Consider the following 20,909-nt stretch of genomic DNA (forward strand, 5'->3'; position numbering starts at 1 on the left):
GCCGCCGCTGGCTGCGGAACAGCGCCCGCGGCTGCCGTGCCCGGCCGCGACGTGGAAGCCCCTGTGAGGGACACGGGTGGGAGAGAGGGCGGAAGGGATGGTAGGCGGAACACGGCGGCCCCTCTCGAGCCGAGCCCCGGTCGCCTCCTGCAAACTTGTAGCCTCGCAGCGTTGTAATGGCTTCAGACGCGCTTTGCAATTAACTCTCGGTTTCCTCGCTGTGCGTTGCAGGGCGTGCGAGAGTAGCTTGAAAACAAACAGCTCCTTCTCTTTTTCCCCCGTTCTTCCGGCCCAGATGTCGTGGGTAGGTTGCGGTGGGATTGCCCAGCGTTCCTGCAGCGCAGCAGCGCGCCCGGGAGGAGCCGGGAGCGAACGGAGTGCGGGGGCTCTGCACGCCCACGCCGGAGCGCCGAGCTGCCCGAGCCGCACATGCGGGCTCAGCGTGCCCAGGAGGGGCCAGCCCGGGCGGGCAGAGCGCTCGGGGTCACTCAGGCCTAGCACGGGAAGCAGGGAAGCTGCTGCAGACGTGGGAGAGCTGCTATGGTGCCGGCTTTGATGAAAGCTCCGTGTGTTCTCCCAAGCAAATTCCTTGCTTTCGTTTCTCTTCCACTTTCCTATTAAACCAAAAAAGGGAGGCGAGTAAGTAAATATGTGGAGATAGGTTCAAGAGGAGTGGCAGTTTAGCTCACAGGTGTGGTGGGATATATTGAGAGCATCAGAAGAGGTGTCACAGAGAGACAGAGTTTCTTTAAATGAACCATGATCCTGTAGTTACTGCAGCTGTAGACATGCTGCCTGTCAGAGCAAGGTATGCTTATGAGCACCCTCCTCTTGATTCAAAGAATACGACATTCTGTATATGTATACAGATTGTAATGTCAGTTTGTTAGCCTATGATCAGTTTGTGTGACTTGTAAAATTAAAAATTTAAAAAAAATTTTTTTGTTACCTACCTACCTATCTCTCCAAGTTCACCAAACACAAATATGTTTAAACTATTCTTTTTAGTCCAATAAAACTTAGTATTTGTGAAAAGGAAAAAAAGAGTTGCTTTTTCCTATGATGCTGCAATTTAAAAAGCCTCTCCTGAAATAGATGCAGAGAAGAAAACAATACTATCACATATTTCTGCAGTTGCTCTTGATGGCCCAAATGTGTGTGTGTACTAAAAAGTTGTGTCAGTGAAATAAGGACTAATAGGAATGAGCCAAGACTTCTGCTGCTTATTTCGCTCTTGTGCTTTGTTCTTACTGGCTAAAGCCAGTTAAATGTCTCTGTGATGTTTTGGTTTCTGTAGAATTGTTCAAAATCGAGTTGTGGCTGACTAGTTGGGGATGTCATTCTCTCTCCTTGTCCCACAAACTGTGGGTGCTCTGGTGCCTTTCCAAGCGAGGCAGTGCAGAATCAGGTGGTGCGCTTGATTTAGCTCAGAGCAAGGAGCTGATCAGTCTGTGAGCTGTCCAAATTCAACTGACCGAACCAGAGATCATTAGTTTTTTACAGTGTTTTGGTAGCTAAAATCACCAAAGTGAAAATTATTTCATTTTCCTGCAGTGAAGGATGCTTTGGACTCCCAAGTGCAGAAATATGAATAACTTTTTTTTCAGCAGGGCTCTGGTAATATGTTGTATAGTACTTGAAGTGAGGATTTGGGAAATCGAATAAAATGATTTAAAAAGGATTCAGTGTACATATCAAGTACCCTTTCTGTTTCTTTCCTCCTCCTGTTCCTGTGGTGATCTGGCTCCATGGTTGATATCACAGCACTCCAGCTGTATTTGCTGAGCATCAGCTCAGCAATTTTGGGGGACTGCCAGGAAAAAAGTGAGGTGGGCCTTCCCGTTGTGTTGAATATCATTCTGGCTGAGATTTAGGGTAGTCAGTATGTGTTAGTGGAGATTTGTGCCTCCTTAGTATAGTATGTGAGTGAATCCTTTGTGAAGTGAAGTTAAAGGAACTTCCTGTTTCAATGTAATGTAGATAAATAATCATGGATAAGAAAGCACTTGTATTAGTGTGTCCTAAACATCTGGCCCAAGGCATAGCTACCCATGCAGTCTCTTCTGAGTGCTAAGGGGGTCTATCATTATTGCCGTTTTCTTCTTAAAAGTTTTGTTTGTATAGGAAAGAATAGATATTTTATTTACTCATAAACTGTAACATAATTTTAAATGCAGACAAGGTTAAATGAATACCCATTTCCAAATGCAAAGAAACAGATAGATATTGCAAGTTATGATATGATGAGTGTTCTTTAACAATACCTGAAAATATAGACCACTAATTAAAGTTTAGAGAATTTGGAAGATTACAATTATTAATGATAATTAAAATTCTAATGAGTTATGTTAGATATCTGCAGGTCAGAGGAAGAATGGGATAATCTAAAATACTTTTCTCAATGTTGAGGATCCTTGTACGATCTTTGTTTTCTGAGTCTGGTGCAGTAATTACACATTGCTTAGCTCATTGGTGGGTATCCTAATGATATTTCTGAAAATAGGTTATAGTTGCTTGTGTTACAGATTTGCAGAAGGAACTGACTGCATTGATCCTTGGGGAAGGATTAAAAAAAGTACATGGAAAATTTAGGGTGTTGGGTCATCTTTGCTGAGTCTCTAGGTTGACTATAGATTGGGAGGAAGGGGCAGACCTCTTGTGAGATTGACCTTTAGAAAAGGATATGAAGAACAAAGTAGGACAACACATAAATTATTACGTACTGACTTAAAGTTGGCATGGCTGGGAGATATAGAAGGCGGTGTAACATAAGAACAAGTGTGAAACAGGGCCTCTGGGTTTTATTCCAGATTCTTACTAACTGGCTGGGTAATTACTCATCTCTCTGGGTCTCCTTCTGCCCATCTGGTAACTTCCCTAGCTGCCAAAACTGTTGCAAGGCTTTAACTAAAGGTGAACTGCAAAGCAAAGCAGTTGGTGTCTGCCCTTTGGTGTTCTCTGTGTTGTGTAGCCATGCCTGTGATATTTTCTTCCCCCAGCTCTACAGACTCCTTACATCAAGTACGCCAGCTATTAGAAAAGGAGGTTAGGATTATTTCGCCAATTGTTCTTATAAACTGCCTGGTAGTGAATGAAAGAGCAACAGCCACCAAGGTTAACATTTGGTAAAGTTGCCAAATGTTAGATGACTCGAGAGTGAGGAAAAGTTGAGAAGGGTTTTATCAATGTAGACTACGCTGGAAGAAGAGGACTTTGGTGTGCAAGGTGAGAGAGAGAACATGGAGCTGTGAGGGAAAATGTTTCAGGTCTTTTGGGAGATTGCTAGAGAAGGAAACACTTCTCTTTTCCAACTTGTCTCCTCCAAAATGTGTGAGAGATGAGCGGCTGGGCTGTAGTAAACTGATGGTACAAAATCTGGGAGGCTTTGGCAAGGATTCTTGCAAAATGGAAGTGAGGAAGAGGGCTGAGTTTGTGGGAGATCTAAGAGGTATGCTATTGTCACTTTAGCAAGAGGAAAGCGTGGATTCGGTGGCTTCCATCTCAGAGCAACAGCTGCGTGGTGCTTGCGGAGCGGCGGGATGGTGTGTGAGTCTCTGGGGTGCCAGTGCTGTGGGCTCCCTGCGCTTCCTTGCACGCATCACCTCTTCAGGGCATCAATTATTCCGGGGTGTGTCGCTGAGGACAGTCCCAGTTGCATTAAGAGTGCCCTATTTTGCTTTAGCTAACAATAGACTAATTATTTTGTTAAACAGCTTTGGCTCTTATGATGAAGGATATACTGACTTGCACAAGATAATTGCAGTTATGAATTAAAGATGCGTCTGTTTGGTTTGTGTGTTAGTGGGGATATGCTCTTACTGCTCTTTATAGGACCAGTACAAAACTTAAATTACAAAGGCTTTTGTGATCAATATTTATTTAAAGAAGAAAAAAAATCTTGATGAAATACAGGCTTCTTTATGGTGTGCAGCCAAGCTTGATTTTCACTGCAATTTTCCCCCGGACTTAAGGCATTTATAATTAATTAGGCCAAGAGTTTTTCGGGAGAAACAAATACGCCAGGATAGTCAGATGTGCCTGTGCTCTGGTGATTGTAAGTAAAGTGGAAATTCTGTCTTACTAAATACAAATCCTCACATTCTTGGTGAGGTTATTTGCAGCTTATATTAAGCCAAGTAGCCTTAGTGAGCTCTTCTTATTGGGAGTAATGTGGCCATAATACGAATTAATAGGAAGAGACTGGAAAGATGATAGGAGATGTGCTTGGTGTAGCTTTGTTTTGAGAGATGCCTTTTGTGCCATTCTGCCTAGAATGTACGTCTGTCTTTATGTGCTATCACAACTGACTGCTGCTGAAATCCCCTCACTGTGTTGTCTTTGGGTATTCGACTTCTCTAAAACTAAATCCAAACTTCCTGACTGCACAGGACCATGCAGCTGTTTGCCTTTTTCCAGACTTTTCTCTTCAGCAACAAATCATTGTATGTTACTCTTTAACTTCCAAACTGAAACTCCAAGGACTTACGTGGTTTCATTTTTGTTTTGCCTTTCAGATTGTTTCAAGAAAAAATCCAGAGGATGTCCAGGAGGTAACATTTTAAACTTGTGCAAATGTCTTTATGAATCACACTATGCCTTTTGAAGCATCTTTGATGTAATTTAGCAGTTTCTGTGTGTTTTGTCCTTGTAATTGAGCCAACAATTTTCGTATGTTTCCATTTGTCTTCAGCTTTCATAGTTAAAAACAGTAGCTAGCGTAACATGATGCATTTCATCCCTCAGTGATGAATGGTGACTTGAAACAAAGTCTTAGGGACTAAAGTGTCTTTTGATGACAAAACTGCTTTGATAACTTTACAAGCTCTTTTCTTGGGGCTGAAATTGGCAAATTGATGGTTACTTAACTCCTACTGGTAAAATTAGAGATCAGTCCACAATTCAAGTCTTAGGTCTCAGCTGTAGGTGCTCTTTTCCTCTTTAACCAATGCTTCACTGAAAAGCCTACACCATTACTGTGTGTTAGTGAAGAGGGAGAATGGAGGAGTCTAGGAATTGTTGAGAGATTAGACTGCATGTCATATGTGTTATGCCTATCTCTCTAAGGCTCCTTTAGTATTTTTCAGTAATATACTTCGACAGAACTTTAAAATTGCTTATTCTTTGCCTCTTCTGAATAGTCTGTAAACAAAGGTCTGCTCTATTCTTGTGTGCCTAAATACCTCAAAAGTCTGTCACAGGAGTCATTTATTGAGAGAGAAAAATACACCACATGTATGTGCATTGTAGATTTTTTTTCTTTTTAATTAAGAAATCTTCCCCCTCCCCACCTTGATTTTTTTCTGGACTAGTGACTTGGCATAGTTACTATTATACTATGTACCTGCAAAAATCTTCCCTTAAAAGCACAACCTTATAGCTTTTCAGACATTGTGTAACACATGCATGTGTTCAGTCTCTGGTGCAGTCTTTTACTACAACTGATGAGAACCTGCATAGTTGATGAAAGAAGAGCTCATAACTGAATTAATTGCATCTCTGTGTGGTCAGACATGAGTTACTGATTAGTGGCTTGGCAGAGGTAGAGAATTGGCTAATACATCTAACACCCCTTTACTGGATTCTTCTTTGAAATCTTGAGAATCAGGGAAGCATGAGAATTTGTGCTTTTTGCATTTTTTTTAAATCTCTAGGAGATTAAAATAACCTGTCGGAATCAGAGATGATCATGGATCAAGTTTAGGACTGCATTACTGTAGTTTGTAGCTTGATGTTCACCTTTTCCAGGGAGACTCCTGAATTGAACCTATCCATGAGCACATTCTGCCATTACCTTAATCTTCATTTGTGAGGAAAAACACTTTATAAGAGCTGTTGATGAGTCCATTCATCAGAAAAATATATTGTAAGTGTCTTTCAGTTAGAGTATTGCATGAATACGTGTAAAGTAGTTTTGACACAATAGCAAAACCATATCTTTTTGTTGTTGCTTTGATTTGTGGCTATAGGTTACCCATGCAGTTTCACATACTCTAGACAATAAGAGGACATAAATATGAGATGAACTTCTTAATAGTTAACCTTTTCCACCCTGCATTGTACTTTATTAATTATTCTGCATGTGATAGCATGTTAGGTGTAGGGTCAATCTATTATAAGCATTATCTGAAAATAGTTGGTTATTACAAGGAATATCCTAAATGGTAGTTGACATAAGGGGGAATTGTAGTCAGAAATCCTCATATGTTCAGAGCTTTTCTGTTACATGGCCTCTTTTAGTAAAAGAAAAGAACTGTGGTCAGCCTTTGGAAGAAAAAGAATATGCCCTTAGCCTGCTCCCACTGAAAATAAATTTACCTCAGTTTTCCAGAATGCTCAATGAGGAATTGAATGGGAAATTTTGTGCACAAAACTACCTTTAGGATGTGTCTCGTGCAGCCTGCTTCTCACATCCATGTAGGACCACTGAGCTGTGCCTGCCTCCTCCTCCATGTGTCTCTTAATGCCACTGCTATGATGTGAATACATTCTTTACATATGTACAGCTGCTCATAAGGCTGAGTGCTGTGACCTCAACCTGCCAGTTTTCTGTCACATCTTTCGGTTGCCCTTTGGGATACAAGTCTTTACTACAGCACTTCTCCCACTGCAGCTGGTTAGAGCTCAGTGTAATTCCAGCTGTTGTTGTTGGGGCAGGAAGGAAGAGAACCTTGTAAGGGCTTCCCTCTTGAAAGAATGAAATAGATTATTCTGAAGTTTTGGGTGGGGATAGCAGATACAGAAAGGCCAGTGGACCTGACTTTAATATCCTTGCTTCTTGATGGTAGCAATGTGGTGTGTAAGGCAATTGCATCTAGGGCAGTCCTGTGGGGTTTTTTTTCCCTTTTCATTTAAGAGAAAGGCTTATTCATTGTGGAACAGATGAGCTGCATGAGTTAATAGAGACCTACTGGCTCTCGCCATGACAAGCGCCTTATTGCATTACAAGTCTAACATATGTTTTATGATATACTTGCTGTGCTTCATTGGGCCTCAAAGTACAATATGTCCTTCCTCCAAATCTAATTTCTAATGAGGATGTTAGAGTGGGAACTTTGCTGGGCCACATGCATGCAAAGGCATGAGCTTCTGGAAGGTTTTAGGATAACCTTGACTGCTTTTGCTATGCAAGTTACTTAGGGACATTTATTTTTTTCCTCTTGACTATTGAGTGATCACTTGTAGCAGTGAAAAATGATGCTTTTTTAGTGGAATGAAATCTCATGCTCTTATTTTCTGGCAGCTTTTCATGTTGTCTCCAAGTACTGACAATACAGTAACTTAATGCTTAAAGAATTCACCATCTTAAGCAATTTTGTGTTCTATATGCACACTGCTCAAGAAGTGCTAATCATGCACTCTCTGGTTATTGGATTAGATAAAAGTATAGCATTGAAAAAAATATTATTTCTGATAGTAAAATGACTAGTTTGCCTTCTTGAGATTCCTCACTTGTGTGTGAGGAGTACCAGCTGTAATTAAGTAATGAAAATGTGTGCCAATAAGGGAGCCAGAATCAGGACTGGTGGTTCCAGTATAGCTAAATTTTTAGGTGGATAAAGTGTTGCCACAATAAAGCTTTGCATATCCACTGTTGACAGTCCTCTTACCTTACATCTGCATTCTTCTGTAGGAAGGACTTGCATCTGCTGAAACTTAGAAGGCCTCTGATTGCAGTATTAATAAAACCCAAATCGTATCACAAAAATGCTCTAAATTGGAACCTTTTGCTTAGCTCTAAATCTGGTTTGCTTGAAAAAAAATTCAACTTTTTCAATTATGATTGCTCATGAGAAGGCAACCTGGTAAATCATTCAGAAATATGTGGAATATTTAAAGTTGTGGTTAGTTGTATTGAGTTAATTGAGACATTTGACTGGTGAAACTGTGGAATCAACTTCTGAATGCATGCGTCTCCTTGTTTTTTTTCCTTTCTGTTCTACTTTAATCACTTTACATTAGTGTTGAGGTTTATTGTGATGGCTTAGTGAGTCTCACCAAAAATGAGGTCAGGATATAAAAAAAATCTGTGTTAATATCTTTTCATCCTGATAACAAATCCAGTAGCAGTCAAGTGTAAGTATTATTGTTTACTTCTTTCATTGGTTTGATTTTCCTACTGGGTTCTCCTTTCTTGAATGGAAAGAATGGGATGGAAGAAGGATAAGGTAATACCTGACTGGGAGATGACTACTTTCTGGAAAGGAGGGATCAGGAATAGCTGGTATAATGGACCAATGGCATCTTTATATTCCTAAGATGGAGTTTTTTATCTAGATTACAAAAGGGACATACTGTTGGGTTGGATTTTTTTTTTAATGTTATTACAAAAAGACATTTAAGATGGAGGCTAGCATTTACATCTGATGCACACTTTACATACGCACTTTAGGAGCTTTTTTCTAGTCCTGGATGCTTAATATATTGTCCCTAAAAATCTCTTGCTTGTATTGGGATTTCTCTTCCCTGGTTATCTCTTTTGCTGTTGTGTCTCTTCCCCACACCTGCAGCTGCACCAGGCACAGTGTGCTGTTGGATATTGGATAGTGTGACACTCTTGTTCAGCTTTTTTTCCTCTCCTATTGGCTCCCTGTGTAGGTCTGGATCTCAGAATGACTGAAGCAGTGCTGCCTTTGCTTTGCCCTCCTTTCAGCTTTTACTCAGTTTTTCTCTATGCACTGTGGTGGTGTTAGGCAAAATATGGGTTGAGGACAGATAATGGTCTTTTTTTATGCTTGTTACACTTGGCAGTTCAGACTGTATATTTTTGTTAAACAAATTTGCTGGAGTTAGTGGTCTGATGTGATTAACCCAGGGGATTTGTGGTGTGATGTAATATGAACAATGAACCTCACTAATACTTCTCTCTGGTTTGTCTGCTTCAGATAATCGTTTGGAAGAGATACAGTGACTTTAAGAAACTGCACAAAGATCTTTGGCAAATTCATAAAAACCTATGCAGACACACAGAACTCTTTCCACCGTTTGCCAAAGCAATAGTGTTTGGTAAGCATAATTTCTTCCTGACCTGCTGAAATTCTTTGATAACTCAATATCTGTGAATACATCTTGTTTTGTATTGAAAAATTTTCCGTCTGCTTTTTCTACTCAACTTGTAGGTGTGCTGATCCCATAACTTGATGCTTTTATTTATTTTTGTAATGTATAAGAATTTATGTCCTTGCCTCCATGTTAGACATAGTAGCTGAGATATTTATTGATGTATATGTTCTGTATCTTTACAACATACATTCCCTGTATTCAGGAGCATAAAGTCTATATTAGCTTTGTGAACAGCAAAAAAAACCCATTTTATATATGAGCTGTCTGATTTTTAGTGATGAGCTGTATTAAAGTATTAAATGGTTGTTACAGAAAAAAAAAATATTATGGCAATTTCATTGCAATTGTCAGTTTTATCTAGCTAGGCTTTTGAGACCAGTTTTACATATTTCACCAAAACAATCTGCCAGAGAAACAGGTGACAAAAATGAATTAGCTCTTATAGGTCTTAACTTCATCCTGATCTGTATGACCTCATGAATGAGCTATAGGTGGACTTCCAGTGAAGTGGTGTGAGTGTATAGAATTCCACCTACCACATTTTTTTAGCAGTTATGTTTATAAAATCATCTTTTTTTAGTGTATGGTCTTCATGTCCAGCACAAACTGGAGCTATGTTTATATATCACACAATATCAACTGCATTTTTAAGTGTTTTTCAACAATTTTTTAGTGTGTTCAGCATGTTTGGTATCTTTTTTGCATGCATATTCTGCATGCTCTGTGAGTGTTTCTGAGGCATTTCTAAAGTGTCTCTGACTGTTGCTTTTGGGGTACGTTCACCACCTGCTTTTGAAACCTTTTTCCCAAGAATTTTAAAGTTGCATTTTGAAAGTGTCCAACAAGTGTTTGACATTTGTTTACTTGAATCTGTCATTTATATTTGGTTTGGTTTTGCATGAGCTTTTTGGTTTCTAATGTGCTTTTGGGATTAAAGGTTTCCAGTGTGGACTGTTTTTAGGTGTGGTTTTGGTCCCTAGGGCATGGCTAAGATGTTATTTCTGTCCAGGATTTCTGGATGTTAGTTCTGTCCAGGATTTCTTTAGTGGGTTCTTTTGGCATGCATACACAGTATGATTTTTCAGTGTGTTATTTTATGAGTTATCCAGTGGAATTTTTTCTGTGTATCCAGTATATTTGCTGGGCCTTTTTAGCATGAATTTACCATGTGCAATTTACAATTGGGCATTTTAATGGTTTTTAATCTTTGAACACGTTTGCTGGTTTTTTTTGGCATGCATCCACCTGATCCTTTTTGGTGATGTTTTCAGTTTCTGACGTGTATTTTGGGTTTATTAAATCCTTTTCAGAACCTAAGGCATTTTGGGCTTCTTTTTATGGTGTTTACAAGTTGGTTTAGTTTGGTGGTTCTTTTCTTTGTTTTGTTTTGTTTTTTTTTAATTAGCATTCATTTGTGTTCATGGTTTCTCTATGCACCATGTATGGGGTTTAGAGTCCAGGATGTTTGGCATTTTTTAAAATGCATCTGTCATACGTTCTTGTTTCTGGTCTGGGATTTCTGTGTGGTTTTTGGTGTGGATTTTGGTTCTTACAGTGTTGTCCCAGTATGTTTGGCATTACTGCAGTGGTATTTCAGGTGTCCAGTGTATTTGGAATCTTTTGGCATGAATGTCCAATGTGGTCTTTTTTTGCTAAGCTTCTTGAACATTTAAAAAAATGTCTTTTCTTTCTTAGGCATTGCTGCAGTGTTGCTTTCAATTGCCATGTGTTTTGAATATGTTTTGGTGTTTTTTTAAGCATACAGCACACTTCAGCATGGATTTGCCTTTTTTTTTCTCTTTTGCATTCTGCTACCACAATCCTTTTTTTTTTCCCCTCCCTGTATTTTTAGCATTTTTAGTGTTGAGCTTGTTTGGCATTTTTTTACCACACCTCTAGGGCATGCTTTATGTGTATTTGCAGTTTTCATGTGGTGTCTGGTTTTTGTGTTTATTGCCATACATGTTTTTTGCATGCTTTGGATGTATTGTGCACATTTTAGCACCCAGACAGTATTTGGTGGTTTTTTGTGCATATCTAGTGCTGATTTTTGCAGGTTTTCTTTGTGTGGCATTTTTAGCAGTGTTGGGCAGTCATCTAGAGGCTATTTTCCCAAATTTTCTGTGTGGCTCAGATTGGTATGTTTTAGCATCCAGTATGTTTCGCATTTGTTGGCCTGCATCTATGAAGCTGAATTCTGATGTAGATTTTGTGGCTCTCTGCTAGGTGTAGAGCTAGGTGAAATTCCTGGTTTAAATTGTATTTCACATCAGCCAAATTGGATCCAAGTTTCATGTAATTTTATTTTTGCTTATTTGTGAAGTTGGAAGTGGGGTAAGTTTTGGTGCTATGTCAGAGCATGGGCAATAATTGTTAAATAAAGCATATAGTATTAGTTTCATTCTGAGATGATTTTAAATCTGATTTACAGATTAGAGTTCTCACTGGAAAAATTATTTACAAAGCTAGTATTTGCAGAGCATAATTTAACTTCAGCTACAAGATATGATAGCTATTTGTAGGGCAGAAAAGAGAGGGGTAAAAGAAAATCAGGGTGGAAGAGAGTATAGGTGTCTAATATCTTAAATAATTAAAAATTTCTATAAATGCAAATTAACTGTTTTTACACCAGCTCTGTAAGCAAGAGAAAAATTGAGTGAAATCTCTTCTGAAAAACATCCTTCTTCTATTGTATTTAGTGAACAAAAGTGACTGAAATGTACATTGTGAGAGAGGAAATACACAGAAACATTCAATGCAGTTATTTATTAAAAAGCTCTTTGAAATTAAAACTCAACAAAAACAAACCCCCCTATATTTAGATGAAGCTGAGACACAGCAGAATACAGAAAAGTGGAGTAATGTAAAAAGAAATTTTAAATTATTGGTACATAGCTGAAAGGAACAGCCCTATCTGACTCTCCAATCTAAGAATTATTTTTGTATTTACAATATAAAATTTTACTGTGTATCCTTCCATTGTAATTCTGCACATAGTAACTGCCATATGATTTATTTTAATTTAAAATAAAAATCCTAAGGGTTTTTTTTGTACTACAGGAAAAATACGGTCTTCATAGATAACAAGGTTTTGAAAAACTCGTTTTCAGTCTCATTCTGTTAGTGATGACCTGCAAGGTCCATCTCTCTCAAGATCTTTTGTTTCCATGCCGCTTTGATGGACCATTTCTGCAGTGTTGCTTCCCTGTGGCAATGTTACAATTGTTGCAGCTTTTAGACTAGTTTCTAATTAAACTTGTGAGTAGAATTGTTGGCAACTGGTGGGGGTTTTTTTTTGAGATTTTTTTTTTTTTTGGTTGGGTTTAGGTTTTGTTTTGGTTGGTTGGTTTTTTTTTGATACCTATGCTTTAAATAATGTCTGTACCTATTGTTTGCAGAGGGTGCAGTTTGCAAAATGGACATTGGTGGTTCTGACAGTTGAACTTAGTTGTAGTAGAAGTGTTAAAGCTGAGGAGCATCTCCAGTTCAGCAGAGTTTCAGGAGATGGTGTGGAGAACTGAGATGTATTTAAAAACAAATGTGTCATGCTGTGCTTCCATATTTCATGCAACTAAGGACTTGCCACAAAGTGTGTGTATTTTTATGTTGCTGCAGTTGAATTGCTTGTATCAAAGCAGAAAAATTGCTATGGATGGGAAAAAGAAATCATCTTTCTCTGTACTTCACTTGAACATTTTCCACTTGTTTTATAGGAAAAACCTCAGTGAACTTGATCATGGAAATATAAAATGTCCTAATATATCCAGCTGCTAAAATTATGATACCTGTATCTGGGACCTGATTACTGTCCTGTCCTAATATGCATTAACATAATTTTTTTCAGTACTTTCAAGCTACTTCTTTTTTTTGTTGTTGTTGTTGGACACTTGTAAGTATTTCCATATGTTCCATATGTTCCATACGTGGCATTTTACCAAAATATGGGTAAATCTGCCTGTATTGTGTCTAGCAATTGCAGAAATGTACTCTAGTTTAAAAAAAATATTGCACCCCCGCAACCCACCAAAAAAGAAACAAAAACTCCCCAGATATTGATAACTTGCTAGCAGTGAGTCAGAAAGATGATTTTCATTATAAAGCTCACATAAGGGTGCTCTTTGTATTTGTGGATGCCGAATGAGGTAATGTGTTTATGAATTTGGTGCCCTGTACAGTAGGAAGTCTTGTGAGAAGAACTGAAACATGAACACACACTTTGCTGGGTGTTCAGTTGTTCAGGTCAGCTCCACAAAATTAATTGTGGATTCTTTTAACAGGAACTTATATTTGGTTTTTATGTAAATAGGAAATTTTGAATGGCTCATCGCTGGAGGAGTAAGAACTGTGTTGTACACTGAAGTTGTAGTCGACACCTCTTAAAAATATCAGAAAGATGTGATCCTTATTATGAAGTGTGTGTATGTCTGAGAATTGTAAAGACTAGCAGAATTAATGTTGATTTGGATGCAGAATGACACCCTGATAGAAATGTTGGAAGAGTCAGATGGCTGCGTAAGCACCTTTTAGCATTTCCTTGAGAAGAGTGACAATGAAAGCGTTGAGCAATACAACATTGCTTGAAAGTACAAAAAAAGGAAAAGGAGGAAGGAGGTAGGCAGGGCTGCCTGGGAATTAAACTGCCAGCAAGATGCCAGGAGGTCTGTGAACTGAGCCAGTACTGAATAATGTTCTTCCTTCCCCTAAAGCCCTCTAGTTCTAGAAGCAGTTTTCCTGGTGCTATCACGATGCTAATGGGCTGGAAAATGTGACAGTGACTAATGTTTCAACAGCTCTGTTCTACCATGTATTTCTATTTTTTTTTAGCTCAGCGTCCTAAGAAACTAAGGTTTGTGTAATTGTGCCTTTAGAAAGTCAAACCCCTTACTGATGTGGCTAATATCAGCTAAATTTGAGAGTGAAGGTGGTTGCAAATGTAATTATACTTCTGCAAAGTCTGTGAAATGGCAGCTGAGTAAGAAGAGAGCGTGTGTTCTGGTGCTGCTGAGGGCCAGGCAGGTTCAGCTCATACCTGTGAGGTTTGCAGCTGCCTGGCAATCAGTGAATGCTCACCAGTCAGCCTGGCAGGGCTGGTGCTGATGTGTCCTATCTGGTGGAGATACTGAGAAGATGTGGATAAGCAAAATTAGTTTTTATTGAGTTTAATAAAATGGAACAGGGAGAGATTATTGAGAAATGAGGGAAAATATCTTACAGAAATATTTCTTGCAAAAGTTTTCTGTTTCTGGTATTGTTAGGTGTTTACTTCTTCACCATTCATTTTCTCCTGCATTGTAACAGCATTTGTGTGAATTTGTAGATTCATTTAGCTGGCCCATGCTGCTGTGCTTTGCTGAGGGAAGTTGTTTTCTTTCCATGACGTCCAATTTTGCATGGAATGAGCCAAGAGCCCTAATGCACCCCCAGTGTTGCTCTGAAGACTTAGGAAGTTTGGTGAGCAGTTTAATAGGGCCTGATTTCAATGTCCACTCACTGTGGTAGCATTGCTTTTGCCTTCTTTCTGCTTGCTTGTTGCTCACTCTTTTGTACAGCTGCTCCTGTTTGTACAGCTGAAACGGCAGGGTGGGCAAGGCACGGAACCAGTCCAGCTGAAAATTAGCCCAATGATGTCTTTTCTTTTCTTTCATGGGAAAAATAAGCTCCAAAAGCTTTGTTTGTGATCTTGTGAGTATGTGTGTGTCTTTTTAGTTTTATTTTCTTTTTTCTGATACCGCATGGGCAGGAGCTATTTACTTGAAGAATTTCTGGAAAGAATCCTGCTTTGATACTTTCTTCTGGGATTATTTTTTTGCTTGCTCTAAGTATAAATGAATTTTGCTTTTGTATTCAATGTTTCTTTTGTCCTCTTCAAAGGTTAATGCCACAGAGCTGTCACAGGTGGTTCTTATTTTTCTGGTCCTGCTGTTATAGCAGTACTGTTTCTTGAACTTGTCTTCCCAGTCCTTTTTTCCCCTCTGTATAGCTGTTGCAATATCTGTTCTATTCTCCTCCAATTATTACTGTTAACCTCTGCCCTTTTTCTTTTGTAAACTTGTAACTATTTCAACAACAAAGTGATGTTGATATAAAAAGCTAAAATAAGTTGCATGCAATTGTGAAGGATGTGAATTTAAGGTAGCAATCCAAGGGTTTTCTCCTGAGAAGCAAATCTCTTCAGGTGAACTGTGGGATTGTTTTTAAGTATGTTTTTTCTAATTGGAATGTTTTGGGTGCTGAGTAGAGAAAAAGGAATGATCATACATTTTAGTAAATGAGCTGCTTCCAGCTCTGTTTACCTCTTGAATCCAGAAGGAGATGAGACCCTGTCTGCATGGAGTTACTTCAGAGGAAAGCTTCAGTGTCTGGTAGCAGGGCTTCACCATCTCCCCTACACTTTGTCTCCTCCATAAATGGCACCTTGGAATTGAAGATCTGTTTGGGGGCTTTTAGCAATACTTTGTTTACAACCCGCTCATATTGTGCGTTGTTCTTGAGAATACGTGAAGATTGCTCAGCTCCTTACAGGATTTGGGCCATAATCAAGGCTGACACTGACTGGCATATTGTCAAATTGTGCATGTATCATTTATTGTCAGATAACACTGGACATCCGTTAGTGTCTCTTGGCTAATCAAGAGTGTTGCCTCACATATTCTTACGATGAGAGGGCGAAGGATTCTTGTCGTAGCTGCCAGCTTTCATCATCCGAGCGGATTGCAGAAGACGGGACTCTAGGGACAATTGAGAATAGGAAGTTTGAAGATTTGCTATGTTCTCCTGAAGCCTTGGAGTGACTTTCATAGACTCAGGGCATTGTCTCCAGAAGGTTGCTTTTGTCTCGTTTGTTTTCTTTCGTTGTAGTTATTATTGCAAAATAAATGTGTAGTTATTTCTAAAACTGTCAGTCTGTGTGTCTGTTCCAGGGCGATTTGATGAAACTGTGATTGAAGAAAGAAGGCAATGTGCTGAAGATCTCTTGCAGTTTTCTGCCAATATCCCTGCTCTCTATAACAGCAAACAGCTGGAAGAGTTTTTTAAGGTTGGTTAGTATTTGCAGAAGTATTTGCTTCTTACCGACATGACTGAAGTATAGTGCTGATTCTGCTTTACTTTATAAACCACGGAATGGCAGTGAGCTGCTCTGACATGCTTTGTGAAGGGACTGGAGCTTTTCCGTTCACTCTGGAAATGTGGCTTTACAAAAACCCCATGCCACACCTCTACAAGGTGGAAAGTTTTACAGGAACTTCAGGTGAAGGGATTTGAATTTTTTTTAATTGAATGCTGAGCAAAACTTGTGATGATAAATTCCAGTGGGAAATAATAAAAATATTGTCGCTGTTCCTGTATTTTTAGTAGGTGTTTATAGTTTCAAACCAAAGGAGTGAAGACTGTTTGCACTGTCTCCTTATGGTCTTTGTGGACTCAGGTCCACAGCAATAAATTTGGCATGTAACTAGTCCAACCTGCTGCTTGTACAGTGCTGTGAGAACCAGTCTCCATAACAAATTTTAGGACAGTACATTGATATGGACTTGCTCTTTATTACAGCTGAAGCAGTTTCTGTTCAATAGTTCCTTCAAACCTCTTTATTGTCAGTAGCTTAGTCTAATGTTCTGCAAACTCATAAGCATAAATTTACATGTACCCATGATAGTAACTCTCTGGAATTAAGGGAATGTTCATCTGTCTGAGATGGGACTTAAGCATATTAATGTGTTTAGTATATTTAAATGACATCAATATTCAAGAGCAAATTTTATCAAAGCTTAAGATTCTTCACTTATTTTCATGATGAAGTTATTGTAGTGTTCTTTAAAATACTTAAAATAATGTTCTTCAAGCTTTGGTGTCAATAAATGACTGTGAGACTGAGTGAGACTATTTTACTTTTTGATTTATTTGCATTTACATTTTTTCAGTTCTTTGGAAATACTTCTGTGGTTTTGGGTAGTTTTTCAGACCTCTCTTTCCTTCCTTTGCTTAATAAAAGTGTTAGTTTTAGCCTCCCAATGGACCTTTTCTGGCTTTGCAGGGAAATAAATAAAGCTAGAAAACCAATGTTTTTCTTAGGACAAACTATGTCTTCAAGGGGGGTTATGCAAATGCAATAATTTAGGCTCATTTGTTAGCTGATGTGGTGTCATGCTTTCCTGGAAGAGACCCTTAGGTTTGGTCTGTCACCAGCTCAGCCTGTGTGCTTTTAGCTCTACCCATGGGTGGTTTTGTTCCTTTTCAGATTTTTGTGGCTGTGGAGAGACTTGGACAATGAATTCTTAGAAACATCAGAAAAGAGTGTTCTGTGCATCTATGTGTTATAAACTCAAGAAGAATGAGCTGGCTTGTATGAAAATGTGCTGGGCTGGTTCAAGACAGATTAGCAATGCCTGGTTGTAATATGATGTTGAAAATGGTGCAGTTTTTGTTAAAATGACATGGAAAATGTGCACCTGAGACGTGAAGCAGAAATTTAAGAAAACACTGAAAACATTTAGGTGGTTTCTAATGCTATTGTTACTTCTCTTAGCTTCGATTCCTTTCAGGCTTGGAGAGGAATTCCTCTTTGTATCTTTGCAAAGTCTCAGCTATGACTGAACTCAAGATAGTGGGTCATGAGTGGGACACTAGTCTGATGGACAGTCCTGTGCTTGGGAGCACCACTGAAGGGCACAGACTATTGGTGACACAAGAGATCAGGAGCATTATTATTCTCTCCCTGTTAGGCTTGCGTGTCTGTGTAGTTAAAAATTCTGAAGATGCAGTAGGCTAAATATTTAGATACCTAGTCAGTCTGTGGCAACCAAACGTAGCTTAACTGAAAGTCCTTGTTAAGTTTTGCAGGCTTATATGGTTTAATGCAATTCATTAACTCTAAAGTGATGGAGCACTCACTGATTAGGAAACATCATTTTGGCTATCACTTCTATACAGTGAGAATTTCCAGAGAGCACAACAGCTGAGTAATTCCTTTGCCTCTTTTTTTTTTTCAGGGTGGAGAGGTGCATGATGGCTCTGAGTTGATTGGTCCTGTTGAGCCTCTGTCTGACTCTCTGACTGACAACCTGTCTGACTGCAGCTCTGAAGGTTTGCTTTCTCTTCCCACTTAACCTCATAGCATGATCTGTTTTAAAGCAGCTTGTAAATGGCAAGGATTTCTCCCTGGAGCATTAGCCTCCAGTTTCTGTTTGCTTGTTATGGCAAAAATGCGGAGCTGGGATTGGCAAGAGATAAATTTGGCTCAGCAGAGTTGTCTGGAAGTTTTATTCTAAAGGTGTATACATGCTGACTTGGATACCACATGTAGAGTAATTTTAGTGGCACTTTTAGTGGCAGTTCACTTGCACTAAATAATAGTAGAGCTGTAAGGAAGGGTCAGTCAGCCCAAATAAATACTGTACTGGAGCTTCTTGCCTGCCTCTGGGCTGAGTCAGTTTGAGCATTTCTGTGTACCATGCAATCTTTTAGATATTTATGTATTTCAGAGTTATGCTTGATCCTTGTGATTTCTATGAAATTCATCTTCAACTTTGGAATTCCTTTGGAATTGCTTAGCACTCGTGTATAAATCCACATTATTATACAAACACTTCTTAAGCCTTTTTAGGAGGGGATCTGATCATTGTGGCATAGAATTTGCTTTGCTAAAACAATCCTTGCATGACAAAACATGGCTTTTGTCTTTTGACAGTGGTTGGTTAATTTTTTTAACTTGAGGTTGTATGACTTGTCACTGGGATCTCTCTGTGTCAATAACTTTGTGCTTAGTCGTCCAACATATTCTACATAGGAAGTGAGCTTTGCATTTTATTTTGTAGTACCTTCTATGATGTTAATGAACTAATGTCCCCACAATATTTTGTTCTGTGAAGGGAAAGGTATAGAAGTTGTTGTTTATATATAACACATATGTTTATATATAAACATATATGTTTATATGTAGTTGTTCAGTTGAAAAGGGCAGTTATGATGAATAGCACTAACTAGTGTTAAAGGGTTTTAATGATTTCTGTGAAATTTTAACATTTCAGATTCTGACAATGCACTCACTTTACACTGTGCCCTATAAAATAGACTGCTTCTAAAAGTGCTTAATGTGAACGTTTCTATTCATTATTCACAAGGGCCTCATTTTTAGCAGAAGAAAACCACTTCCTTTATGTCAGATAAAATACTGAAAAGAAAAAAATGCTGTAAAGTAGAAAAATTCTTTGATACCCTTCTGAATCGGCTGGAGGGCTTTTACGGGATCCTTGAAACAACTATGAGCACAGGAGTTGAACATGCTGAATGTGAATTTTGTGGAGTTATATTTTCTAAAAACCTATGTGTCGTTCAGCTCACCTTGTCTTATGTTTGAAAGCAGATTTTGGTGGGCAGGAGGCTGTGGACAGAAGGAAACGTCTGTCTTTAAAACCTCTAGATGGCAGTGGCAATACTTGGCCTTGAGTCCTCTCCCTGACTCTCCTCACAGCCTGCTGCCTGCAGCTGATTTTTCCCAGTCTGATTAGGGCAGTTAACTGTGGCTGGATCACTCTGTCACTTTCTGTGGGCATGCAAGGGCCTCCACGTGGGCACTGCTCCTTCAAGCTGTTGTACTGAGAAGTAGCAAATCCATCCCTTAACAGGTGCTGCTGTTTGCTTTCAAGGGTGGGTTGTGTTTTCTCACTTTTATCTGTTCTTTTCAGACAAAGTTCATTTTGCAGAAGGTGTGCACATTAATGGTGGAAGATGCAAATTGACAGTAGTAGAAATGTTTTTGTACCAAAATAAGCAATGATTATCTTGCTTGTAAAAGGAGTGTGACAGTTCATGCTTTCATAGGAATCTGCTTTTCAAGAGGCCAGGTTACCCAGGCTTTCCACCAGTTCTTGTTAACTGTGTTTACTTTTCAGATACCTGGTAAAATTGCACAAGGCAGAGACAAGTACAGAGATTTATGTTCAATTTCAGCATCATTATTCTCATCTTATATTCCCAATTAATAGTCACTTTGTCTTCTTTTGTGAGTACCCTGGATGATGTTCAGATGTCCCACTTCCTCATCATAAATCTTTCTATATGAATTAACTTACCAGATTCTTTAGAGAACTTCATCAGGAAGTAAATTTTTTTTCCATTCTTTTTTTTTCCTCTCTGCTTCTGTTTTACCATGTACACATTATCTTCCCAGAAATAATATTGTGCACTTGAGATGCTTCCTACCCTGTAAGCTGACTGGAAACCCCATGACTATTGTTATGTGGTGCCAGCTCCAGGCTTTAAACCTGACCTAAAGAAAAGTTTATTAGCTCAGGCTCTGTGCCATGCTAGCTGTGTTCATACAGCTTTTGGTCCAGTTGGCTACAAGACAAGAGCAAACGTGGTTTTGTTTGGCCTGTAGGGAGGGGAACTTGAGTCTGTGTGAAATCTGCTGTGTGGATGGGCTCTAATTCATCTCATCTGGGTGGCCAGAACACCCTTCCAAAACCCCCAGCCTTTCCATTCATGGTTTCTCTCTTCACTCCTCGTTCATCAATCAGATCTACTTTCACCACCTGGTACCTCTAAATGGTGTTTAATAATTGTTCAGTTCTCCACCCCCAAATTTGATATTGCTGCCCCTAAATTGAGCAGGTGAATGGCCCATTATTATTATGCTAGTTAATGAGTCCTCTGCCTTCCTCCAGCTTTTCTGTTGTGAGTTTTCCTTCTTTCTTGCAGGACTGGGGGCTACACAGTTTTCTTCTCTGCCTGTACATTTCCCTTTATGGCCCTTCCATGAGAAGATCAGGAACATTGTCTTCTGTGCACCCTGTCCCTTCCTCTCAAGTAGTATAGTGTCCTAAGTATCGCTGTCCCTTGCTTTTCAGACA

The 20,909-nt window shown here is 39.1% G+C and overlaps 1 protein-coding gene across 3 annotated transcripts in view; it reads left to right on the plus strand.

Moving 5' to 3' along the window:
• The window catches only part of RPS6KC1 (ribosomal protein S6 kinase C1), an 85,118-nt gene that overhangs the window by 203 nt on the left and 64,006 nt on the right, over positions 1–20,909 (plus strand). For all 3 annotated transcript variants that reach the window (XM_084201900.1, XM_084201898.1, XM_084201899.1), the window contains exons 2-5: positions 4,515–4,550; positions 8,883–9,003; positions 15,981–16,096; positions 18,048–18,141. In XM_084201900.1, the coding sequence (XP_084058026.1) occupies positions 4,515–4,550; positions 8,883–9,003; positions 15,981–16,096; positions 18,048–18,141 (367 nt within the window). The remainder of the gene's footprint in view (positions 1–4,514; positions 4,551–8,882; positions 9,004–15,980; positions 16,097–18,047; positions 18,142–20,909) is intronic.

The sequence above is a fragment of the Fringilla coelebs genome (genome assembly GCF_963513975.1).
Source record: "Fringilla coelebs genome assembly, chromosome: 3".
NCBI classification, from domain to species: Eukaryota; Metazoa; Chordata; class Aves; order Passeriformes; family Fringillidae; genus Fringilla; species Fringilla coelebs.